Source organism: Lupinus angustifolius, chromosome LG02 (genome assembly GCF_001865875.1).
Source record: "Lupinus angustifolius cultivar Tanjil chromosome LG02, LupAngTanjil_v1.0, whole genome shotgun sequence".
NCBI classification, from domain to species: domain Eukaryota; kingdom Viridiplantae; phylum Streptophyta; class Magnoliopsida; order Fabales; family Fabaceae; genus Lupinus; species Lupinus angustifolius.
Genome location: NC_032010.1, coordinates 22,807,630 through 22,834,515, shown reverse-complemented (window position 1 = coordinate 22,834,515; position 26,886 = coordinate 22,807,630). Strand labels below are relative to the sequence as shown.

At 33.1% G+C, this 26,886-nt stretch overlaps 5 protein-coding genes and 1 non-coding gene across 6 annotated transcripts; 4 read left to right on the top strand and 2 right to left on the bottom strand.

The window, feature by feature from the left end:
* Nucleotides 1,164–4,439, top strand: LOC109340554 (laccase-12-like). The gene is made up of 6 exons (XM_019578280.1): nucleotides 1,164–1,326; nucleotides 1,415–1,566; nucleotides 2,071–2,315; nucleotides 2,410–2,538; nucleotides 3,020–3,979; nucleotides 4,182–4,439. The coding sequence occupies exons 1-6, from the start codon at nucleotides 1,234–1,236 to the stop codon at nucleotides 4,310–4,312; spliced, it is 1,710 nt and encodes a 569-aa protein (XP_019433825.1). The 5' UTR covers nucleotides 1,164–1,233; the 3' UTR covers nucleotides 4,313–4,439.
* LOC109340522 (dehydration-responsive element-binding protein 2A-like) lies at nucleotides 9,037–10,819 on the top strand. Its single transcript, XM_019578237.1, has 2 exons — nucleotides 9,037–10,468; nucleotides 10,524–10,819. Exon 1 carries the CDS (start codon nucleotides 9,299–9,301, stop codon nucleotides 10,451–10,453), a length of 1,155 nt encoding a protein of 384 aa, XP_019433782.1. The 5' UTR covers nucleotides 9,037–9,298; the 3' UTR covers nucleotides 10,454–10,468; nucleotides 10,524–10,819.
* LOC109340515 (40S ribosomal protein S4-1-like) lies at nucleotides 15,846–17,840 on the bottom strand. Its single transcript, XM_019578230.1, has 5 exons — nucleotides 17,701–17,840; nucleotides 17,313–17,390; nucleotides 17,042–17,222; nucleotides 16,543–16,640; nucleotides 15,846–16,440 (listed from the first exon to the last, which is right to left on the bottom strand). The coding sequence occupies exons 1-5, from the start codon at nucleotides 17,701–17,703 to the stop codon at nucleotides 16,006–16,008; spliced, it is 795 nt and encodes a 264-aa protein (XP_019433775.1). The 5' UTR covers nucleotides 17,704–17,840; the 3' UTR covers nucleotides 15,846–16,005.
* Nucleotides 18,383–18,455, top strand: TRNAK-CUU. The gene has a single exon. It is a non-coding gene; the product is annotated as a tRNA-Lys (tRNA).
* On the top strand, nucleotides 19,104–23,236 carry LOC109340502 (probable methyltransferase PMT23). The gene is made up of 8 exons (XM_019578214.1): nucleotides 19,104–19,674; nucleotides 20,136–20,285; nucleotides 20,898–21,168; nucleotides 21,288–21,398; nucleotides 21,641–21,812; nucleotides 22,018–22,272; nucleotides 22,521–22,715; nucleotides 22,814–23,236. The coding sequence occupies exons 1-8, from the start codon at nucleotides 19,246–19,248 to the stop codon at nucleotides 23,013–23,015; spliced, it is 1,785 nt and encodes a 594-aa protein (XP_019433759.1). The 5' UTR covers nucleotides 19,104–19,245; the 3' UTR covers nucleotides 23,016–23,236.
* Nucleotides 24,278–26,087, bottom strand: LOC109340507 (ankyrin repeat domain-containing protein 17-like). The gene is made up of 2 exons (XM_019578221.1): nucleotides 25,384–26,087; nucleotides 24,278–24,707 (listed from the first exon to the last, which is right to left on the bottom strand). The coding sequence occupies exons 1-2, from the start codon at nucleotides 26,032–26,034 to the stop codon at nucleotides 24,282–24,284; spliced, it is 1,077 nt and encodes a 358-aa protein (XP_019433766.1). The 5' UTR covers nucleotides 26,035–26,087; the 3' UTR covers nucleotides 24,278–24,281.

The window sequence follows — 26,886 nt, the reverse complement described above, 5'->3', positions numbered from 1 at the left end:
ACACGAGCTAAATGGGTCGGGCGGCCTGTTTTGCCACCTTTACGTAACAGTGTCCTCTTCAATGATGGGTGATGCCCTAATATTCTTGAAAGTGGAAACAAAAATATGATCTCTCAATTTATGTCTTATACATTATTTTACACTAACAAAAATATATCATCATAGTTAAAAAATTAAATATTTATTATTAATATTATTCTTATTTCATTATTATTGAATGATACATTATATGAGACAAGATGATTTGAGAAGACAATCTATTTTAGAGTATAAAATGATGATTTCACGTATCTTTGTCTGTTACAATTTGCTGTTGGTGATCCATGTTTGAAAATGTTGGGAGACAGGCCACCTAATTTAATACTCTTAAGTTTCATTTTCCATAAATATTTCTAACTAAATTCTTGTTAGACCCAATCAAATCATGGCTTTAAAGACAGTACTATTTACTGCAAGGCAACTAATGGTACTCCAATTTTCACATTTGATATTAGTTTCTTACCTAGCAATAGACACTTGAATTTAATAAAGTATATTACTTTGATTAACCTAACCTTATAATCTTATATACACGTTTTTTTAATAACTAGTCACTCCAACATATCTTAGATGAGAAAAAAGGGTCAGTGCACCCTAAAAAGGCTAAAAACCTAACACATAAGACTAAGTGCTTCGGAAACAAGCAACAGAACAACCGTTCACCTTAACCTTAAACTAGGCTAACTATAGGAGTAAATTAAAACCCATATTATTTCTTCTGGTACTATCCCTCACTTTATGTGTAAAAAACTACTTTATTTCAGGATGTATAGTTGTCATTCTCAACAAGTGTCACTCCAAATAATTGATCCATTGATTTTTGATCATCCTAAGGATCTAGTGATGTATTACACTACTAGACCAATTATTTAAAACCTTTATTATTAATTCCATGAAGATAGTCTCAAAATAATTATGCTTTCCGAAAATTCAACTTCTCTAGATGAAGACTTGTTAAGCAAGCATTCCTATATGAAGTTAATTAAGTAGCTGGTGCAACAACTTTTATAGGGTTGAACTAAGTTTGTCAAAGAGTCTTGACCACTTGGCATTAACAAAACCAAACCCTCAAACCTAAATGACTCTAACTATCTCCCTTATAAAAGCATTCTCTCAATCTCTTACTTGCATTGCAAATTGCAACATTAACCATCATATAATACACATAGGTTATTTATTTCTCAACTAAGAAAAATGCAAGGTCTCAACACCTTCTTAGCCATTTTTGTTCTCCTAGCTTCAGCATTGTCCTTAACAAATGCAAAAATTCAAAAGCACGAGTTTGTTGTACGTTCTCTCACTTTAGTTCTTTCTCTTTCTAGCTGTTTATTATTGTCCCTTATAAGTAAGATAAGTATTATTTGTAACGTGACAGGTTCAAGCAACTCCAGTGAAGAGGCTGTGCAACACTCATAGTGCCATCACCGTGAATGGCCAATTCCCTGGCCCAACATTGGAAGTCAACAATGGAGACACTTTGGTCATCAAAGTCATTAATAAAGCACGTTATAATGTGACCATTCACTGGTATAATATCTGGCTAATGTATCTCCTCAAAATTTATCCCTTTCAATCGGTAGAAATATGACATGTGCATTTTTAGAAATATTTTTATAGAAAACAATTAAATATGACATATATCATGATCTTAGTAGCTGGATGAGATAACTTATCTCTTTATGCTAAAAGAAACTTTATTCTCTTTTATCTATTAGCCTCACTTTTCCATAAAATGGAAAATCTTTTTTTTTATGTATCATTTATATCTTTCCACCATATATTTTTTTTGGTAAAATATCTTTCCACTATATGAGTGGTAATTAAGTAACGAATTTCACATATAACAAACTTGATCTAAGACTTTTGCCTTAATTAATCTAGCTTGTTTGCTTAAAAGTTATACATTATGTACACTCGTATAATATATATTGCATGCTACGTGCATGAAAGTTTTTGTTATATTAACCAAGAAGTGACACATATTCTACTCCTAACAATAATATAATTTGTTTTCCATGTTAATTTTTTTAGGCATGGTATTAGACAAATCAGAACAGGATGGGCTGATGGGCCAGAATTTGTGACTCAATGTCCCATTCGTCCTGGAGAAAGTTACACATATAGGTTCACAATTCAAGGACAAGAAGGCACACTTTGGTGGCATGCTCATAGCTCATGGCTAAGAGCCACTGTTTATGGAGCTTTAATCATTCACCCTAAGCAAGGAGAGACATACCCTTTTCCTAAGCCAAAACGAGAGACACCCATTCTTCTAGGTAGTCATCATATATTTATATATATATACAATGATCATATTCATAATGGAAATGAGTTAATAATATATAGAATTATAATGCTATATGATTATAGGGGAATGGTGGGATGCAAATCCTATTAATGTTCTAAAGCAGGCCACACAAACAGGAGGAGCACCAAATGTGTCTGATGCATACACTATCAATGGTCAACCTGGTGATCTTTATAAGTGCTCTACCCAAGGTTTGTCTTAACTAATTAGTTTACTTTATAGAAATAGAGAATAAATTATTTGTTCGTACCAAAAGATAATTTATCTCCTTAAATTCATTCTGATACATGTTTTATTTCACTCATCTCTAGAAGTTTTAATTTTAAAATACATTATAAAAGAAAAAATAAGACACATATCAATCAATCAATGAATTTATGGAGATAAGTTATCTCCTCTCTACCAAATAATATATTTGATCGCTTTATGAATAGAAATTAGAGAACAAAGATATATGCACTAATAATATAATAGATTTTTGCATTATCATTTATTTATTTTTAATCATTATTGACTCTTAAATGAAACTAACATAAATGAATGGTGGGTGATACACAAGTCTTTATATAAACCGTGCATAAATATTATTACTCAAGCTATTGAATACCTTTGATTAATTAATTATGGAACACAGAATCAACAGGGTCTTATTTGACATAATTGGCAATGCAGGAACCACAATTGTTCCAATAGATTCAGGAGAGACCAACCTCATTAGAGTGATCAATGCTGCACTCAACCAACCTCTTTTCTTCACAATTGCAAACCATAAATTCACAGTGGTTGGAGCTGATGCATCATACCTTAAACCATTCACCACCACAGTCATAATGCTAGGACCTGGCCAAACCACTGATGTTCTAATCAAAGGTGACCAACCACCTTCAAGGTACTATATAGCAGCACGTGCTTACCAATCAGCACAAAATGCTGGATTTGACAACACCACAACCACTGCTATTCTTGAATACAAATCAGCACCTTGTCCTGCTAAGGGTGTAGCAGCAATTACACCACTTATGCCTTCTCTACCTGCTTATAATGACACTAACAAAGTCACTGCCTTTAGCAAAAGCCTTAGAAGCCCAAGAAGAGTTGAAGTTCCTACAGAAGTAGATGAAAATCTTTTCTTTACTATTGGCTTAGGACTTAAGAATTGCCCACCAAATTTCAACTCAAACCAATGCCAGGGTCCTAATGGAACAAGATTCACTGCTAGTATGAACAATGTTTCTTTTGTTCTCCCAAACAATATTTCAATCCTGCAAGCTCATCAACTTGGAGTTCAAGGAGTGTTCACCACTGATTTTCCAACAAACCCTCCATTGCAATTCGATTACACCGGTAATGTGAGCCGTTCGTTATGGCAACCGATTTCGGGGACTAAAGTGACTAAGTTGAAATTTGGATCAAGGGTGCAGATTGTGTTGCAGGACACAAGCATTGTATCCCCTGAGAATCACCCAATTCATCTTCATGGCTATGATTTTTATGTTGTAGCTGAAGGATTTGGAAACTTTGACCCTAAGAAAGATACTTCAAAATTCAACCTTGTTGATCCACCTCAAAGGAACACAGTTGCAGTACCAGTGAATGGATGGGCAGTTATCAGATTTGTTGCTGATAACCCAGGTAAAAACAAAATCACTTTTTTCATTTCAATTTTAATTGCATAAATCACAATTTTAATAAAAATAATGGTGTATCACACCTTTATTATATAGTAAGTTGATTTCATAATACACTTTATATTAAACAAAAAATAAATACAACCTTATTAACTCAAACAAATGTACTGAATTGTTCTGTGTTTGATCTCTTGTGATGTGTTTAGGTGCATGGATTATGCATTGTCACTTGGATGTTCATATTGGATGGGGTTTGGCCACAGTGCTCTTGGTAGATAATGGAGAAGGACTATTGGAATCCTTAGAGACCCCACCAGAGGATCTTCCTCTATGCTAGTATCATAAAAAATTATCAAATTCATGAGACTTGGTGTGGAAGTTCATTGTTGTTACCCTACATTGGGGGCTTTTGTTCTGTTTCATTGTTCTTTTCATATATAGGATCATAGATGTTATTCTTTTCCCTATTGTTAATGTTGAAAACAAGGATAAGTTTTGATTATGCTTCTATCTCACTCTTTTCTAATCTTTGAAGTATATATCTGTGAGAGAAATGGAAAACCATAATACCACATAAAACATTATAAAAAAGCAGAATTCACTCAATGTTGAATATCAATTCATTAGTGAAAAATCATCTCTCAAATTTGCATTCTAGCAAGAAATATTGTAACTGCAAATCCTACTTTAAAATTTGCATTCTAGCAAGAAAATAACAAGGTAGATGCAAGATCATTCATTTCCAGAATGGAGAATACTGGAAAGAGAAAAACATGTCAATGAGAATTGCACAATTTAACATCATACTAAATCAGTTATAACCATCTAGAAAATTAAAGCACACGAAATACAACCATAAAATAAGAATAGCGAATGGAATAATTAAAAAATGAAGTGGTTTTGTAGAACTAACAACTATGGTATTCCCATGTTAGACGACCAAATATACTAACACGGAGAATGTCAATGTGGGTACAACAGCAAGGGTCATTGGACAATGGTACACTAAAATGAGTGAAAGCCAGAACTAAAGTACAAGTTAGCTTTAGGTTTCTACAAGAAATCTAAGTCCAACCAAAGACTACAATATTTTGGCCTCCAACTCTTTACTTTTGCCAACATTGTCAAGAATTGGATAAAACACCTAAAGATAACTTTAGGTTTGGGTTTTCTGTTGGTCAACATTTTCTCATCTAATATGTAAGCAAACTTATAAAACTTGGAACACATTATGTGGTTTTAGTTTAATTTATTCTTTTAGATATTTTTAATTCAGTTAAAATACTTCTACTAGGTTTGACATTCAATTTTTATACTCATAACTCACTTCTATATATTTATTAGAAAATTATATATCTTCCTACTAAATCCTCCTATTTATAATAAAGTGACATGTGTCAAAAAGGTAATACCTTATTTCTTGATAATTGGTTTCCAAGTGACATGTATTACATTTATATAGGTATGAGGATTAGTAGGAGAATATATCATTACTTATATTTATTTTAATGTTGAATTCAACATAACCACTTCATCTTATCTTAGTCACACAATAAATACAAGTTTTCACAGCATTTATTCATATCTCAGTAGGAAAAATTGTGAATCAATGGGGACCCTTAATTAATTATGTTTGGAATAAAGACTTCAAGAAGGGCAAAAAATATTTAAATGAAGTGTGATCTCTTATATTGTAAACAGAAAACAGTTCAATATTAGTGAAATTGCCAAATTTCAGTCTTGCATGCAAGATTCCAAAGTTTCTAGTGTTCAACACCGAAACTGTGTGCGTCAGCAACTACGTGCACATATCCATATCCATAACGTTTATTATGAGTGGCCAATACAAATTTTCTTACACCTTATGTATTGTTCCTCGGAACCCAACAAGTATCATATATTACTCTGTGGATGTGCTTTTCTTACACCTCTTCTTGTAGTATTATTTATTTGTAATATCCAAAATACACATCATTCAGATATATATGTGGTATATAATAGTATTAAACTTGTATTGGAATAAAAGATATATATAGCTAGAAGCGTCATTTTGAGAGTGTGAAAATTTCATATTCCTACTCCCCAATCAAAAGTTATAGTCAGAAATACTCAGAACCAGCATTCACCAAGTGGTTAGGTAAGTAAGTAACGGTGGAACCGTATAACCGAACATCAGATGACGTGTCCTATTCCTTTGCCGAAAAGTGGCATATACATAAATAGACACGTGCCTCACGTGCATGAAATCATTGTAAGTTTATGTGTCAATTCTATATAGGGAAGATACGCTGTTGTCATGTCTGATGCTTCTGGTTTAGCATTAGAAAGACCCTTGGTCCTTGGAACCCATTCCTCATCTTACATATGTCATATTTTGTGTCTTTCTCATTCAAATACCTTTTTTGTCCTGGTTAAGAAATTAATGCAAACATAGAATGAAGAAATATAATGTTTTAATTTTCAGTATTTAGTAGTCTACAGAATTCTCGATGCATGTTTATATTTTTAATATTTAATGGAACTTTTTTTATTTGTTTTGTAATAGTTAAGTTATCTCATATTTTAATTTCGACCCTTTGAATTTAGCAACTTTTCTGATGAACATGATAAAAGAAACATGATATAAATCATATAGTTTTTTCTTCATACTCTCCCAACTCACTATTCTATCACATCAATATCATTACTATATGTACACAATAAATATCAAATATTTGAGAGACATAGTTTATCTTCAAATATCTCAATATACCTCTTATTATCAAGTAAATGTAAATTGAATTTCTTTTTCTAATCATTCTTTAATATAGAAGTAAATTAAGATTAAATTAACTCATGTTTTAATTTAATATTTTTTAAATTTAAGCTAGATTTCATTTTTTTTATAATATTTATTTCTAACCTTTATATAGAATAATGTTTATTACTAACGTATACAAATTAAGGTTAAGCTTTAAAACAATCAATCATGAATTTTTATTTAAGAAATCATATAATTTCAAGTCTATCATTTTTTAATGTATGTTTTATATATTATTTAATTTTAAAAAAAATAACATGACATGCTATGTGGCATGACTAGTTATCATTTATTTTTGAAAATCTTGACATGGGGAAACTTTGAGTCGTTTAAAAATTATGAAAATAAGCAAGGAGCAGACAAAATCACAGAGAGGTAGGATTTTGTATCTAAGCAAACACCCCTTTTAAATTTTTTTCCTAGTTAGATCTTTAAAAATATAGCATGATATGCTACGTGACATGTAGATTTATCTTTTATTTCGAAATCATGGCACGAGATAACTTTGTTTGAGGGTTTTTTTTTCCTTTAAGAAAAATCATGAGTATAAGTAAAGAGTAAGAAAATTAATCAAATTATCAATAGGAGGTGAATATCTGATTTTATGCATATAAAAAAGCAAAATTAAGACTTTTTAAATCATTAAATAGTTTTATACTCTAATTCTTTATTCAATACACCACTCTTAGTGAAACATCTTATTTTAAACTGGATATTTTTTCTCTTGGCATTCCCATTTCTTCTTCTCCCAAGAAAGCCCATAGTTATCGAATCATGAACCACGTTCACTAATCGAGTCTTTAATATACATTTTTCTCTTAAAAACTATATTTTACTTTTTGGTAGACAAAAAAAAAATTGTTAAATAAAAGGAGAAACCCATCAATTCAAAACAAGTATAAAGGATCACCTTTACGCCCTTACCCCCATCTTATCTTAAATAAACTTTATAAAAATTATAAATAAATAAAAAAAGTAAAAACCCATAGTTGTTCTGTGTAATTTTGTTTTCCTTTTCTTTTGGGATGTAAAACTCAAGTTTGCAAGGTGGTATTCAATTTATAAATTGAACAAGCAGATCTCACGCATTTGGGCTAAGGGCCCATTTTCGAAGGAAGAAGGATCTCTTCACTTAACTTAATATATAATTCATCTATTTTAAAATAATTGTCCACTAACGATATAAAAGATTATTTAAAATATATATTATATATCTATAATTCTACAGTATATAAATGCAAAATATTGTGTAACTATTATCACAGTGTAACTTTCTTTTTCTTGTTATCCTTTAATCTATTTAATTTATACAAAAATATATAATCTTAGGCACATTAAGTATCATTCTCACATTGTAATGAAAGACAACAAAATAAATAATATAAATTAGTAAATCGATAGATATAAGTGCATGTTGACACATTAGTCTACTTGTAATTTCAAAACAAATATTAATTATTATTTTCATTATAAGGAGAATAGTAAGTAATGAAAGATAACATTGATTTGAAGGATAAAATATGAATGAAAGATATTAAGAAGGAATGGAGTATCTCCTGGTATAAGGAGATAAATTATCTTCTCTTGTTAGTGAAATCATAACATGTGTCATATTTCATCATTTTTTATAAAAATATTTTTAAAAAGAAAAAAAATAGTATATATATCACATTTTTACTAGATAGAAGAGATAAGTTATCTCCTGATATCAGGAGATACATTATTCACTATATTCAAATGAAAGAAAGTGGTAATGTGGTAATGGCGTGATTGCAAATATCTGCAAAACAGCTGGGCATATCAGATAATGTAAAAGAGAAAAACAAGCTGTAGTGGCTCGGGAAGGTTTGACGACACGTGGCGATTAAAGGAACGCCACGTCACGGTAATAAACGTGCAATTAAAAAATCAGAAATATCTAGAGAAGGATATAAATAGCTATAACAGCTTGCGAAGCCAGATATTTCTTGAACAACACTCGCTCACAGAACAAACAAAACAAAGAACACACTTTATCAAACGATTTCAATCTCAAATCTTTACACTCAAAAAACAAACCCTGATTGCATAGGTTCGTTGCATTGAATTCATCTCTTCTTTCTGATTTGTTAGGTTTACGTTGATACCGTAATTTTTTTGTTTTGCCTATTTTTTTATTTGTTTTCTGCTTCTGGATTTATTTACTCATTTAGTATAGTGGGTTTTTATTTTTATTTTTATTTTTGTTTATCTTGCCCACCAAGTATTTGTCTTTCTTCTTTATCTTTATCTATTACTTGGGGATTAAGAAAAATCGAGTCTTGGTTGAATTTATCTATATCAGTAAGGGTTTGTATTAAAGTCCCATTCTTTATCTTTTGGGTCTTGAAAAGTTCTTGATAGGAATTTCCTTTTTCGTTACAGCAGATTGAGAATCCATTGCTGAGTGCGACAGCGTTGATAACTATTTTGTGGGTTGTACAAGTTTGAACTCCGAACTTGAAGGTGGTAGCGATTACTGGAACTGTTTGTATAAAAAATTGCATGAACATGGAGGTTTATGATGAAGTTTGTGGCATAAACATTGTGCCTTTGGATTCTTCAAGAAAGAGGAAAAGTAGGAACAAAAGGGGTGGTCCTAGATCTGTAGCTGAGACTATTGCTAAGTGGAAGGAATACAATAAGAATCTAGAGTCTACAAGAGAAGATTGTAAGCCGAGGCGAAAAGCCCCGGCCAAGGGTTCAAAGAAAGGATGTATGAAAGGTAAAGGAGGACCCCAAAACTCACAGTGTAATTACAGGGGTGTTAGGCAGAGGACGTGGGGAAAGTGGGTTGGCGAAATTCGCGAACCGAATAGAGGAAGAAGACTTTGGTTAGGTACCTTCTCTACTGCTCAAGAAGCTGCTCTTGCATATGATGAAGCTGCCAGGGCTATGTATGGTCCTTGTGCACGCCTTAATTTTCCTCACATATCGGATTATAGTTGCGCGATGGAATCACTGGCTGCAACTTGTTGTAGTTCTTCAGTGGCAACTCCTGCAACTTCGGACACTACTTCAGTATATTCAGAGGTTTGTGCAGCTGAGGATGTGAAGGAGAAACCTTATCTTGATAATATCAACAATAAGGTTCATGAAGCTTATGAATCTGCCTGCTCAACTAGCAAATTGAAGCAAGAACCGAAGGATGATCCTGCAGATCTTGTAGACCCCGGGGGTGGGGAAATCGAAGATTTTAGACCAAAAGAAGCACATGATGTTGAACAGGTTGATGAGGATGTGAACAAGGATCAAAATCCAATGGATTTTTCATGGATTGATGGTATTGATTTTGATAGTTTTTCTACCGATGAGCTATTTCAGGTGGATGAGCTTTTGGGGCAATTAGATAATGAACCAATGAAAAGTTCTGAGTTGATGCAAGGTTTGGATTTTGGTCAAATGGATTTTCCCTGTGATAATAATCTTCAAGTTGAAGCCTCTTCAAGCTTTTTATATGAATTACAAAATCCAGATGCCAAGTTACTAGGAAGTTTGCCCCATATGGAACAGACTCCATCAGGTTTTGATTTTGGATTAGATTTATTGAAATCAGAAGATACATTGGACTATAATGGTGTTGAAGGGGAAGAGCAGAAACTTCTTAATTTGGATAATATGAACCATAATTCAGAATGGAATCCACTCAATGAAGGATGATTCTACAGGCTGCGTATGCAAATCTTTGATGAGGATGTTTAGATCTCAATCAGGGTCTGGCTAAGCATACATTGTCTTTGAGTTTATGGTCCCTTTAGCTATAGGTACATGAAACTAAGACAGAGATGTAGCTTCTTTAAGATCTTGTGTTTTATACATAGGCTAATTCTCTATTGGGTTTTTCAAATGGAGAACTTGGCTGGAAAAAATTGTTTATTTTTCAAAATAGACTTTAGCTGAGGAGTAATATATAGGAGGAAAAGGTAATATGTAAACAGTGGCTGACTTTTCTGTACAAAGAACATGAACAAGTAACAATATATATTTGGAAAAACATTCACATTTTTTTGCTGCCCTTATATTGGCTGGTGTTCAAATGGTGGTGATGCTTTTTCAGTCATGAAAGAAACTAAAATATTGGAAATAGTATCTTCACTTATAAGAATAAGGCTGCTAGCACCTACCCTCCTTAAATCCTATTGGTCGAGTGCTTGGTAACTGTTTCTGTCTTGAATTCAGGTGTCTCTGAAATTTGTAGAGAATTCATGAACCAATAACTGGATTATTCTAATTTCTCAAAGATCCAACAACCTATGTTAAGTTATGAAGACATCTTCAAATTTCTGTTTTGTAATGATTGTTTTATTTAGTTAAGTTATGAAGACATCTTCAAATTTCTGTTTTGTAATGATTGTTTTATTTAGTGTTAAAGAAAAATCTTTATTTTATCTTCATGGATCTTGATAATTCAACAAGCGAATATTAAATTAGGAAGATATCTTTCAATTTCTACATTCTCGTTTGATCCTCAGAAAGGAAATTTGAATGCATAACAATTTATGGAGCATATTACATATCAAAATGTTTAACGAGTATAGCCAGAAGAATCTACCATTTACTACTCATCAAACCAATGGCCTATTGCTATTTGCAAAGTCTGATCATCAGTTATTAATAGCAAAAGTAAAATAGGATATACAGTTACTAATTCTCCTTTTGATAAAGATCAATCTAGTATTGATTCTATGACTACATGGATCAGACGACTTCTTCTGATAATGAACTTAAACTAAATAAAGTGAAACCGTATGGGCATTAATTTCTGAACTTGGATAAAAATATTGGAGGGTCTCGGTTATCAAGGATCTGGGCAAAACTTTTCTCATAATTGTTTTTCTTGTCAGTTACTTAAAGAAGTTGTTCCACTTAAAGAAGTTGCTCCTAGGGAATAGGATTCTAATAGTACCCTACACAATGTGTTTATTCTTTTTCTCTCTCTTTATTTCATAGGTTATGACTTACGATAGAGACTAATTATGATTGATAAATGTCTAAGTAGTTTCACACACTCTCTCACTCTGAAAATTTAAGATGCCGTGAATAATATGTAGTAATTGCATCCCTAGTTTTGTGACATTGCTGTTAAGAAATTAATGCAAACATTGATCTTTCTGCTACAAATTGTTATGCTTATTGACATTAACCCTTCTTCATACCATCCAAAGTTAAAGATTGCAACAGGACAACTACAAAAGGAGTGAGACCGATTCTTAACATGCCAACCTTAAAGGAGAAAACTTCTAACATCATTATCATTTGTGTCTTATCAACACTTACTAATGGCATGATTGAGCCTAGCACTTCCTTGAAGCCAGATAATTGGAGTAGTTGGAAAAAGTTGAAAGATGTTAGTATATTTATTTGCCACCCTTAACTCAACAAGTTGGTAAGAGACTAACTAGTTTTAATATGACAGATCACTTGTTATAAGGTTATTCTTCAGTTTCTGTTTTGGACTAATCAGATTTTAATAATGACATAAGAATATTAAGTTTTGTTTTTAAAAAATTTCTTTTATTTATGTATCAATATCTAATTGGTTGGGACAACCTTGAGGCATGTATACATGTTTAAAAAATGTTTAATATATAAAATAAGGTATGAAATACATGTTTATGTAGCTGACCAACATTCACAAAATATGATGAACCACTCATTTATAAGACATGATATTGACATGCAAAAATAATTCATTGATGTTACACATGATATATGAGTGAAAACCCAATTTTTATATTGATATTTAATATTCTAATATAATTTTAAACCTAACAGCCATATATTTAAATTAATGAATATAATATTAGAATTACAATTAAAATTAATTTTGTCATAGATGTTAGACCACTTTTCCAGAGACATTTCAAAAATAGAAATAACTTGAAAATTATTTAAGTATAATTTACATGGAGCTAAACTACAAGTATCAAAATAGATAAGGTTGGTGGACTAACCTCGCCAAAATCTAAAATTTCATTGGGTTTGAATATTATATTATGTATTTTATTAAATTTAAACTATTAGCTTGGACCAGCTGGACTAATTTTAAAAGTGGATTCAGACTACCTTGATGAGTTTAGATTACCCGTTTTTTCTTTTTCTTTTTTGCTTTTCAGGACTTTAGCTTAGCAATTACCCTTAAGGTAATGTTACTATAAACTTATAATAAAAATAGATAATAAATATTAATGTTAAGAACTGAAAACTTGAGTAATGTTTATAGCAGAAATGTTTACAAATTATATTAATGTTATAAATTGAAGCATCATCTTATTTTGGCATAATGTCCCTTTAATCACAAGAGCAAAACTGTTTATTAAATCAAATAGGTCTATGCTCAACCATTTAGATTATATTTTTCTTTTTTTAATTAAGTATTTCATTAGGTTTAACTTTTACAACAAAGACATAATAAAGAACAATAAAATTAAAAGGTAACATAATTGTTTATCATATGCAACTCTACATAACCACATTAAACTAATATTATTTCATAATGAAAGTGTTGATAATGAACATACAAATAATATTCCTAAAAAGGTAAGTAATGACGATCATATATTACGTTAATGATAATACTTTGATATATAAGTCCTGCTAAACTTGAGCTTATACTAATATTATGATAAACTGAAGCAACATTATACTATTCTTTGATAATGCTCAAATATTATATATTAAAGTAAAGTTACAAATTATATTTATTTTAGTATTCGAGAGTTGAATATGAATGATAGATTTAATAAATGAGTTAGACATAATAAGTGTGTTAAAAAATGAAATTGATATCACATCTGAACTCAAACATAATACATTAGATCTATGAGTTTGGTTGAATTAGACATAACAAATGTATTAAAAAAGTTATACATTATTATCAAATTATATATATTTAAAAAAGTTTAAATAGGTTAAAATTTAAATAATTATTTTTTAATATGTGGATATGACATGACACATATTTATTATTCCACAAATTGTACAACTGAATGTGCCTTCATTACCTATTAATTTTTTTAATTTAAATATTTTTTTTAAACAATCATTGATGGTATATGTAGTAGTGCAACTTGTGCACAAGAAAAATAATCTCCTTCTATGACAATTTGCCTAGAAAAAGAAAGATGTATTTTGACTCTTTACTACAATGAGAAACTAGACGGGAAACTGATAAGTAATAGGGATATTATCCTTCAAGACCTATAAGCATGGTCATTTTAGGGTTTTATATTCAGTAGTTGCAAGCATATACGAAAGAGAGAAATTCATAATCAAATTCAAACCTGACCCACACAATTTCGTCTCACTCGACTTTTTCTACTAGAAAATTGACAAGAGAAGTATAAAACTTGTTTGGCATAGAAAATCAACAATAGAAGTATAAAACTTGTTTGACATAGAAAATCAACTACGAAAGAGTTTAGTCCCAAACTCAAACAAAGCATGAAACAACTATTTGCAGCACTACATTCAAATAGAGGCTTACATTCCCTAGCCAGGTTTAATAGCATTTACAGCACATTAACTTAAAAACCCACAAAGGCATAGTTTCAAAAGAAAAGAATTAGAAACAACCAATCAACCAGACCTAAATCTGAGGACTAATCTTCAATAAGGAAGAACTTCAGACCACCACCAACCAGAAATCAACATTGTTTGATCTTAATAAGGAAGAACAAGTACCACCAATTAGAAATGACAATATCAGATCTTCACCATAGCATATACATCATATTTACCACCTTGATGAAAAATGTTCCCTTTTTCACAACTAATATTTTTTTTTAAATGTAGTGAATAATTGTATACCTCTAATGATTCTCAATAGAAATTATTTGAAGTTTTTACTACAAATATTATAATCACTCCCCATTAAGATCATATGATGGAAAAAATATCTTTATTTATTATTCACGGTAGTCGTCTATAAAAAGGAAATCATGCAGACAGCAAGCACAAAATAGGTTTGTACATAATAGATCAGTGAAAGAAACATGAGAATCAGTTATGAAAATCATCTTTTTTTTGTTACTAGGCACCACCGGCAAGCATAAGGAAGCCATTACATAGGTGGGAACTAAGGGGTGCTACATTGAAGCGCGAGTTAGAGCAAAAGCAAAAGCTGAGTCAATGATATGTTTCATAGATGTAAAGAAAATAGGAAGAAATGGGTAGCAATGGATTGAAATGATACTACAAGAATAGAGCTATTCAACCAGAAGAAATGCAGGTAGGCTTCAACTAAGAATAGGCAAGATGGGAAATAAAAAGTAAAACACTATCTTTTCTATAATTTGCCTCTCCCTCGTCCCACACATATGGCCACTGTTTGGATGTTTGGCACGATTTGCAGTAGCTACCACCACAATCATCTATTATTGTCACCATAAACAACAACCGAATGCAGCTTTGGTGGAATCTAGTATCTACAATCCCAAGGCTAACAAACTAAATGTAAATGTTTTCTCTTTCTTCACTCCTTTCTTTTATACTTTAGTGGGACAATTCAACACAAAAAACAGTGAGGCAATCTGTCTAACCAACTCGCTCTTGTTGGACGTATTTTGACAACTCTCAATGATAGGACAAGGAATAGAACAAGAAAATTTCAACATCACGTGAATGTGGAAATTGGTTTTGGCATGAAAAACTAGCAGATTATGATAAGGTGGGCGTGGATGTCCTTAGCTAAATTATATCTGGAATATGACCATATCAATCTTCACCCTCTTGTTCCATGCACCTCTGACGAAAATGTAATAGTCCTAAAATGCTGCAGTATTTCACATCAACCTTGTGCAATATTTCAAAATTTGCATTAACTAAGTTATCACCTCATATTTTAAGTATCTAGTTCAGTATAACAACGATTGAAAATACAGTGCAAATGCCAAAATCACATAAAACTCATACCGGAGAACTGACAAATTGGATGTTAAGTTGAATATCATGGCATTGCGAGAGCTTAGATATTCAATGAGTCAAATTCATAACTTTTCAGAACCCATAGAACTGATTAAACGACAAGGAAATAAATCAAGACAATATATGGATGGAAAGATAATATTCATTCAGAAATATAAAAGACTCAATAAAAAGAGTTGTGTGGAGCAAAATCCAAAATCCAACTGCTAAATCTGCAGACAATTAATTAGAAACCAAAAGCAATAAATAAAACTACCATACAATATAGTAGTTTACTCCATAGAGATTTAGGCAGTGACTGGCTGTTGAGCAGCAATCCTCTTCCTAGCTTCCTCAATGATTGTAAGCTTAATACCCTTGCCCTTGGGGAGAGAGATCCATGGCTTAGTCCCTTTGCCAATAGTGAACACATTGGCCAAACGAGTGGCAAATTCATGTCCTGTGGAATCCTGGATATGAACTGTCTCAAAGCTTCCCTTATGCTTTTCCCTGCTCTTGATCACACCAACACGCCCCCTATTCCTTCCACCAGTAACCATCACCACATTACCAACATCGAACTTGATGAAGTCAACAATCTTGTTCTCTTCCAGATCCAACTTGATGGTGTCATTTGCCTTGATGACAGGGTCAGGGTAGCGGATAGTGCGCCCATCATAGGTGTTGAGGTATGGGATTCCCTTATCCCCAAACCGCACTGACCGAACCTTGGAAAGCTTAAACTGCAAAACAATCATACAAACAAAAACTTGTAAATACTTAACACGCAAGAACTTGAAAAAATTAATAGTCCAGTCTCCAATTCAGCAACAAAATCAAAGTACCTTTGCTTCATCGTCCCTAACTGAGTGCAGACGGAAACGACCTTTGGTGTCATAAAGCAGACGGAAGTTCTCATTTGTTTTAGGGATGGATACAACATCTGCAGATAGACATTAAGCAATGAAATGGAAAAACTGTTTATTATAAAAATAAAATAAAATTGAAGTAGCCAGGCTAGTCTGAGATACCATTATATAAATAATTAATTCCCCATAAAAAATCCAGATTGAAGAGCCCATTACTCAATGAGAGAATTAATGGTTAGCATTTACTATGTATGCTCACAAATAACAATTAAACATTATCAATTTCACATCTAAGAACATGAATCCCTGGGATTCAAACAATATGTGACTCCCTTCGATACCCATCAGTATAACTCTTATAATAATATAGCACATAACATAATAGCATGAAGCCTGCAACTACTGAAAAAATCACATAGAAGATTCTATAACATGCTTGAAATTATTGAATAATTGCAGACAAAGTATATTATACCCATAAAGCCAGATGGATATGTCTTGTCAGTCCTGACTTTGCCATCGACAAGGATATGTCGCTGCATAAGAATAGCAACGACTTCTCTGTATGTCAAGGCATACTTCAGCCTGTTTCGCAATATCAGAATCAGTGGGAGACATTCCCTGGACTTGTGTGGTCCAGACGATGGCTTGGGAGCCTAAACAATAAAAAAAATCAGCATTAGTCAGTGAAATGCACTATCGAATATGGTCAAAATACGACGAAACTAATTTCTAGTTTCACTTACAAAAGCACCACCAAGTTTGTCAAGCATCCAATGCTTTGGGGCATTGAGCCTCTTCAAATGCTTCTTCAATCCTCTAGCCTGTTACAATCATTAAGTATTAAAAGTTCAAATCACAAATACAATATAAACACGGGATTTATGCATGAAAATTGAATACAACGAATTTGGAATAAAACTTAGGTCATTATAACGACATTGACAGAGAACACGAGTCTTTCTTCGGTTGAGTCCAAAAAACACAATACACACACGAACACGACAAATACAGTTTGAAACCGGTGACATTATGATATAGAACTAACAGTATAATTGATCAAATCAATACATGGCATGAGATTTATAGAGGAATTAGATCAAAATTGAAAAGAGATGAGAGGAAAATACGAACCATGTTGCTTCAGCGAGATTTGAGATCAGTGGTAACCACCCAATGTAGTAGTGTGCTCTTCTTAGTCAGAGAAAGTTATGCTGCTCTTTTAAGAGGTTTCATAAACCCTAATTTATTTCATTTCTGAATTATGGGTCATGGGCCTAGAGGCCCGTGTTCTTACTCAATTTCTGATGAAAACTTATTACCATTACTGTGCCCACGAATTTGGATATAAAATCCGTTTTTGTAAGAAATGAAAAATAAAACTTCATCTTGAATGCAACTAATTTGTAAAACTATAATCAAACAAAAATATAAATATCAAAAGTAACTTTTTAATATAAAAAATTCATTTATAAAAGAAAGAGTTTAGTGTCTCGTATTTTTTAACTTATCAGTTTAGGCCTTAAAAAAAAGACCTAAAATGGTCCACAAAAATTTCAAATGTAGGTTAAAATTAATCTTTTTGACATATTTTACAACATTTTCTAGGGACTAATTTGACCCCAAAAAAGCCTAATTTGACTTATATTTGAAATATTTGGGGATCATTTCTTTTCTTTTTTTAAAGCCTAAATTGATAAGGTCGAAAAATATGAGGGACTAAAATGATTATTTACTCTAAAGAAAAACTTAAACATGAGGTATTACATCACATCAGTATTTTACTTTAATCTCAATTTGTATGAGCAGAACAATGGCCCGTCTAGCTCAGATGGTAGAGCGCAAGGCTCTTAACCTTGTGGTCGTGGGTTCGAGCCCCACGGTGGGCGTTTTATTATGTCTTCATCACAATTTTTTGTTTCCTAAAGGAAGACGTTTTTCTTCTCTGGGAACAGCTTCAATGCTTCATTGTCTTAGCCTACTCACTGCCACTTGTTTATCTTTTGTTTTAATTTTTATTAAATTAAATGTTACACCATATTGTATAAGGTTACACCGTTGACACTTTCTTTATTTGGGTTCCTACAACGAACAAGGATACTCTAATGTCTAGGAGAGATGAGTTTTTATTTTATTTTTCCCTTACAAGTATATAATTGTCATATTATATAGTTATTACATTATTTATTACTTTTATAATAGAAATGTTACGCTCCTTGCTATATCCCTTGTTTTTTTAAGGATAGAAATATACTTTTACAGATGTTTTTTTTTACTGCAGCTACCTCCCAGAGATTCTTTCTATGATAACATGGACCCACAACTTGTGATGAGATCATAAGCCTTTATTCATTTTTTATTTGATGTGTCAAATCAATCATTAAGTCTCATTCATTTAAAAACAAAAATTAATATTTTAATATTCTTTTGTGATGTTTAATCGGTTAAGTAGATATAAAAATAATGGGACGGGTAATCATTCTCGTGCAACTTACTAGCACCTTCGTACGTAGGATCTACATAGGTAAAACTAAAATAACACCTTTACCACTGTCGGTACTCTGCTAGATTTGGTTGTTGAATTGCAATCTTAGTCTTCATCTTCATCTTCATCTCATTCCACACAACATCTCCACTTCTTCCTCCTAATTCCTTCTCTTAGTCACAGTAACTATAAACATGGCAACCAAAGTTCAAAACTTTTTCAAAGATAGAAAATACCCATTCATTTTCACTCTCCTACTTTTGCTTATTTGCGTCACGCTCCTCCTCTTCACTGACACCACCACCATCTCCAACTTCAACTTCAACCCCTTTTATTTCTACTCTGATTCAAGTGCCAAAAACAAAGAGCAACCACTCCTTAACCAATACATCACAGTCCCAAAGGATAGTAATGTTAATATAGAGTGGAAGCTTTGTAAGGGTGGTCTATTGGTAGTTGATTATATACCTTGTTTGGATAATTTTGAAGCCATTAAGGCTCTCAAGTCAAGGAAGCACATGGAACACAGAGAAAGGCATTGTCCTAATGTTAGTGTTCAATGTTTGCTGCCCCTTCCCAAAGGGTATAAAGTCCCCGTTCCGTGGCCTAAGAGCAGGGACATGGTGAGATTCATTTTACTTTGGTAAGAAGTTTTATGGTTTCTAATAGGTGCTTATTGAGTTATTCTTATTGTGTTAAGGTTATTTCAATAATATACTCATTTTATCATAGCATGTACTTTAAGGATTTTCATCTATACACAATATTGTTTTGCCATCTTGTTTTAATCTCATCATATCTTTATTCAAAGTTATCTTTCTTTCAGTAAATTACCATGAGGTTTGAGCAAAAATTTATAAACTTCTTAACAAAGTACTGATACTCTGGAGATGTTTTACACTTTTGCTTGGTAATTAGTTATCTGCTCTGAAGCTCATTGAATAAAATTTTGTGATCTTATCAATGTTACCTGTATTCTTAAGATGTTTAGCTTTGTGATTAGTCTCATAGGATGTTATCTGTTTTTACTTTTTTTCTAGTCATACAAGCAATCACCAATGGAATTTCATATTTATGCTTTCAGATTTGGTATAATAATGTCCCTCATGCAAAACTAGTTGAGTACAAGAAGGATCAACGCTGGGTGGAGAAGTATGGCGAATATCTTGTCTTTCCAGGAGGTGGTACTCAATTCAAGGGTGGAGCTGATCATTACATTGATTTCATAGAGAAGGTACACGGTCATGCGGCTGCTCTCAACTTTCCTTAATGACATGTCCGTTAATCTTTAATCTTCATGTAGAACTGTTATAGGTATGGAGAAACTGTAATGAACTTTGAAAATGACCCCCACCAATCCCCTAAACAAAGTACAAAAACCATTTGGGGCGAGAGGGATAGGAACCGGCATAGAATCTTACTTTTGTTATAGTTTATTCCATTAAAAGGGATCTAAGAACTGAAGCATTTGAGTCCAGGTCACCATAAAACCACGAAAATTTATGAGTAGTGAGGATGGAAATTTTATGTTCTTATTTGTTAGATATAGTGCTTTATTTCTTCTCTCTATGATTGGTGGAAGGAGTCTATGATATAGCTTTAGTTCTATTGCTAATTAAGAGTTTCCATTTTTAACTTCCATTAGTTGGCATTCATTTTGTTTTATCTAATAACAATCTGAGATTCTATTAAATTTTGCTTTGAATAACAAGAAATGTTTAATTTTTTTATCCATGACATAAATTCATTGCCTTACATATGTTATGTTGACATGACTATTTTTTGATATAGTTCTAGAATGATTACTATGTTTTGTGGTTTTTGAATATCTTTTGTTTTACACCAGACATTACCGGCAATTCAATGGGGAAAACATGTCAGAGTTGTTCTAGATGTTGGATGTGGTGTTGCTAGCTTTGGTGGCTATCTGTTGGACAAAAATGTTATTACTATGTCCTTTGCTCCTAAGGATGAACATGAAGCTCAGATACAATTTGCTTTGGAGCGCGGAATTCCTGCAACTCTTTCCGTTATTGGAACACAAAGGTTGAGTTTTCCTGACAATGGGTTTGATTTGATCCATTGTGCACGATGCAGGGTTCATTGGGATGCAGATGGTACTTCTTTTCTTTATCTATTTCCATATTAGGACGGACTTCTTTTATTGCCTTTCATGTTCGATTTACAACAATCTCGGATAGATATGTTTATTCACAAATATGGTTCACAACTTTAGGTGGGAAACCATTATATGAGCTCAATAGGATTCTTAGACCTGGCGGTTTCTTTGTATGGTCTGCAACACCGGTTTATCGTAATAATGAAAGGGATCAGCAAGCATGGAATGGTTTGTCTTTCTTTCTATCTCCCCCAATTTTTATGGTTATGTCTCTCTGTTGTTGCTTTCTCATAATCTCTCTCCTTTCTCTATAGTTAAAGATTTTTTATTTCTTGTAATGAGAATATATCTTATTCATTCAGTTTCTGTGTGACCCAATCAATGGCACCCCTAATAGGTAAAAAAAGCTTTTGTCCCTTGATGAAGGTTTTAGCGATTCCTGATGGATGTTATTGCCTTGTTATCTGCAGCCACCACAGCCATAACAAAAGCTATGTGCTGGACGGTTGTCACTAAGGCACGTGATCCATCGGGACATGGGCTCGTTATATACCAGAAGCCAACCTCATCTTCCTGCTATGAGAAACTTGAAGTGAAAAACCGACCTTTATGCAAAAATGAGGGTGGAAAAAATAGTTCATGGTAGTTTTCTTTATCGTGTTTTGTTGTGTTTCCATCTATTTTTACCTTCTCTGCAATGGCAACATAAAAACTAAGCAACTGAGAAAATTGGCCCCAAATAGTAGGCCAGGGTGATTATAGTGGACCATTGCAAGCAATGCCAAGCTTATTACTGTGGTTAATTTAGTTTCTGGGTTTGCTGATTTCTCTGCACAATTATGTTTAGGTATGCCATACTCAATAGTTGCCTTACTCCTCTTCCAGTTGATGGTGCGGGTAACGTGCAGAACTGGCCCATGCCTTGGCCCCAAAGGCTTACCAATAAGCCTCCTGGTTTATCTACTGATTCAGACGCAGATGATAAGTTCGACAAGGACAGCAAACACTGGTCTAAACTAGTTTCAGATGTTTATGTGAACAGTCTTTCCATAAACTGGTCAAGTGTTCGAAATGTAATGGACATGAATGCCGGTTATGCAGGGTAAAATATATTTTATTTGAAGATTTAATGTTTTTTCTTGCCTTTTATTGTTACATATTTAGAAGAATATGGGTCATTTTGAGGACCTTGGTAGATCCATATGATTGATCTGTGCTGCTAACCCCTATGTATATAGCTTTATTAATGCCAATCTTCTCTGGATTTTGCATAATCTGTTATTGATCAATACAAATTCACCAGTTATCCTTCAAACCTCTTGAAACTGATGCCAAGTGTGTTATTTTCAGATTTGCCGCAGCACTCAATGATCTACCAGTCTGGGTGATGAATGTAGTACCGATAGATGCGCCAGATACTCTTTCTATTATATATGACAGAGGGTTAATAGGAATGTATCATGATTGGTGCGAGTCCTTTAATACATATCCTCGCACATATGATGTCCTCCATTCCAGCTTTCTCTTCAAATATCTTGAGCGAAGGTATGCTTATCGAAAAAACCAATTACCTACAAAATCATGTTTACATGTAGATAGGCATGTGTTAAGATATGATTCTGACAATTAGCATTGTTCATCAGATGTGACATCGTAGACGTGGTTGTGGAGATGGATCGTATACTGAGACCAGATGGATATCTCCTGGTTCAAGACTCTATGGACATACTTAACAAGCTCAGTCCAATCTTGCGTTCACTTAATTGGTCTGTAACAATGCATCTAAATCAGTTTCTTGTTGGTCGGAAGAGTTTCTGGCGTCCCACGGTTGTTGAAACTGAATGATGAGTATCGTAGCCAATCTGATATATTATTCTTCAACAATTCATGTATCACTTTACTCTAGATAAAATTTGACAGCAAAAAATTGAAGTTTAAGAAAGAGATACTGTATTCAATGGGCAATCCTTTTGAGTGGGCTATGTTGAAACATTAATGTTATAGAATATATAGAATGGTTTCCCCCACCCTTTTTCTAATATAAATTAGCCAGAAAATTATGTTCAGTATGATGTGTTTTATAGTGTACCTGTGCCCCTCAGTGTGATACTAGCAGGAAATCCTTCTTCTTACAAGTAAACGATCACTGGTTACTAGCAGGAAATCCAGATTAGTCCTGTTAAATCCATTTCAAGAATTTTAGGTTATGCAACTTAAGTTCATAGAGGAAGCCCATGTATTCTTCTCCTGACTTAATGTTCCCTATGAGAATAAAATATGACATACACATGCAAATTCAAAAGGTACTACACATTGTCCAAAAAGAGTTAAATTACAAAGAGTTTTGACATTGAATACTTGAATCATCTCTAATAATCTTGCTATCAGCTGCTGCAACATTCAGGGAGTGACAATTAAACTTACTAATGTAGAAGTTAGAACTAAAACTTTGTTTAATAGTTGCTTCACCTGATAGAACAGAGTGATCCTCAACATCCATCCATTGTAGTCCTGGACATTATTAACTGAGTAACATTGGCAACAATAACATACCTATCACCATCCTTTTTAATACATGGTTGCTGAGTGGAAGTGATAACCTCTGTGAAGGCTTCCTCTGAACCTTCAATTCTCGATCAACTCACCTCTCTCATCGATCCCCTTAACCTTCATCTCCACCCTGAACCTCTGCTTCACCATCTTGTAACTCCCATTGTTATGAAACTTTATCAAGTTCTTCACTGCGAAACATTGTGAAAAGGTGGTGGTTACGTTGCCTGCACTAGAAGCAATCCACCTTGATATAATCGGAAAGGGCACCTCCCACCCGACAATCTTGCCATCAATTGTAACATAGATTTCCCTATAAGCTATGTTTATGAAGAGTCCCATATACTTCTTTCTTCCTCTACCAAATAAGTAATTATGGTACCCAAGCTTTTTGATTTTTCAAATTGTGGATGGCCTAGCTGTTTTACCCCAAGAAACAGAGATAAAGATATGAAGTAATTTATTACTTGACCTAGGAAACAATAACAAAACGACTTTGTCATCAACATCATTTATATCATATACTCACTTAGATTTCTATCATTGATAACAAAGATATTTTCAAGCTAGAATCACAGGAAAAGAAGACAAAGCTCCCCTGCTAATAAGCAACTCACATATATCATCATATCCCCAAACTCTTGCCATATACAAAGGAGTCGCACCCTTCTTGTTCATAGCATTTAGGTTCACACCCATGTCAACTAAAACTTGGACAGTCTCTATGTGGCCACCCTCCACCGCCATATGCAGCGGCACATGGCCTTCCTCATCCTTACATTCCAAGTCCAACCCTGCTTCACTAAGCACCAACACCACATCCTTGTGCCCTTTAAAGGCTGCAGCATGAAGTGCTGTCAAACCATATTGATCGCGGTAGTTGATACTCACACCTCTTTGCAATAGTGACTCAAGTTGACTCACGTCTCCATGCCTCGCAGCCTCTAGTACCTCTTCTCCTTGCTCCGAAATCACCACCTCCTCTTTCTGCACACAAGAATTTTCATCAATATATCACTTTGGAATACTAGGAAGAAAATGATTCAACAATTTTGTAAGCAATTTTAATGTTCAAGAAACCTAAAATGTCAACCGATAGTAAGCACGTATGAGAAAATAGCCTATGAAGTTTAAGAGTTTTTTTACAATTTCAACGCATCATCTATTATTCACTCATGTGTTAATATCATTGACAGTTAAATAAGACCACATAATGATTGATAATTTATTGTATGAACAACTTTACACTGACATTGCATATATATTAAACTCATACAATATTTAGCCTGTTATTATTCTTTAAGACTAGCCCTATAACAAAGAAAGTGAGCAGTTTCTAATACTATCTAGCTCATGTGATGTTGAACCATTTTATTAAGTAGCATGAACCATTTTGTTAAGGAAAATGGCATATCACCTACCAAAATCTACTAGCCAAAGAAAGTAACATTTGTCACATATTTTATTTATTAATTTATTAATGATTAGTTTATAAATAAATTATGTGAAATATACTCTTATGTTAATGCTGAAATTCGATTGGACCTTAAACAAAATAAAAGAACAATGGTTTTAGCCTTTAGGCTTGGCTACATTAAAAAAAAAGTGGAGCCTACTCGTTTGTAACGGTCCCTAACAGGACAAAATGAAAGGAAGCACTCACATGTGATTCATCACGAGCAATGTTCCCATTCGCCACGTGTACCTCATCATCACCCTTCACGTTATCCTGAATCCTCAACCCAGCTTCAAGCAGCAGGTGAACCATGTCATCCGGGTTAACCAACTCAGTAGCCACTCGGAGCAGTGACTCAGCTTCACTCAGCTTCAAATCCGCAAGCACTAAACGCTGCCGTTTCATCAAATTCCTAACAGCATCCAAATCTCCCCGCGAAACGGCGTCGAATAGAAGAACAGGGCCCACAAATGCCACCTTCAGTTTAATATCCCAAGTTAAGAACCCATAAGGACGAGACGCGAACCACGAGTTGAGTGAGTCAGGGTGAGTGGAACCGGACGAGTTGGAGACAAACTCAGCGGTTTTAATTAGGAACCGATCGGAAGGTGAGCGTGGATAAGCGCGTGGGAGATGCGACTGGGGTTTGAGGATGATTTGGAATGTGGCTGTGGATAAAGGAGGAATGAGTCCAGTAGGTGGGTTAACCAGAAACTTGTTGGGCGAAGAGGTTTGGACCTTGAACGCAACTGGTGCGTTTGGGTTCACAGAACTGAGCACCACCGTGGTTCTGCATTTGCAGTTAAGTGCAAACTCTATCCGAACCTCTGGTTCGTTAACCTCCACCAACTTCTCCATCTACCAAACCAAACATTACATCACATAATGTGTGATGATGTTATAGACAGTATAAAGCGTCATGTGACCGTGACGAGATAAATTTCTCAATTTACCCCATGGATGATTCACGTCAAAGTATTTTTAGATCAAACGTGTTGGTTATTCTTAATAGAATAAAACCAGTCTTACTTTGCTTTCCATTTTGTTATTATTCTTATTTTCTGCTTCTTTTTTTCTTAAATAATAACATTTTTGTGTTCTTTTTAACTTAAAGAAAATGAGGAGAGATATAAATATTGTAGAATAAAGATAGATGTTATCATACCTAAATAAAAATATGAATGATATTTGTTATTGTAGAAAAATATATAATATTTTTATTTTATTTAAAGTTGTAATAAATTATGATATAATATGTGAAACCAAATAAAAATAAAGATTTTATTTGAAGCAAGAGCGATGGTATTAATTTTAAGGGTGTAACATTTCAGTTCGGTTCAATTTTTGGTGCATTTTAGTGACTGAACCGATAAAAACGTATGGTTCGGTTCCGCTCAATTAACCACAAATTTAACTATAAGAACCAAACCAAACTGAACTGCTCTTGAATGGTTCGGTTCCACGGTTTTTCCATTTTTTTTTATAAAAAATATTCCGTGAATTGAAAATTCAAAATATAATTAAGAGATATTATTTATACATATGTATGAATTAGTAAAATATATAATAGTTACATTTTATAACTTACATTTATATTTCATAATTAGTAACACGTGCAACAATACATGTATAACAATTTTTTATATATGTTAGTTTCAAACTCATTACCACAAAAGTTATAAATATGTTCAAAATCATAAGATACTATGA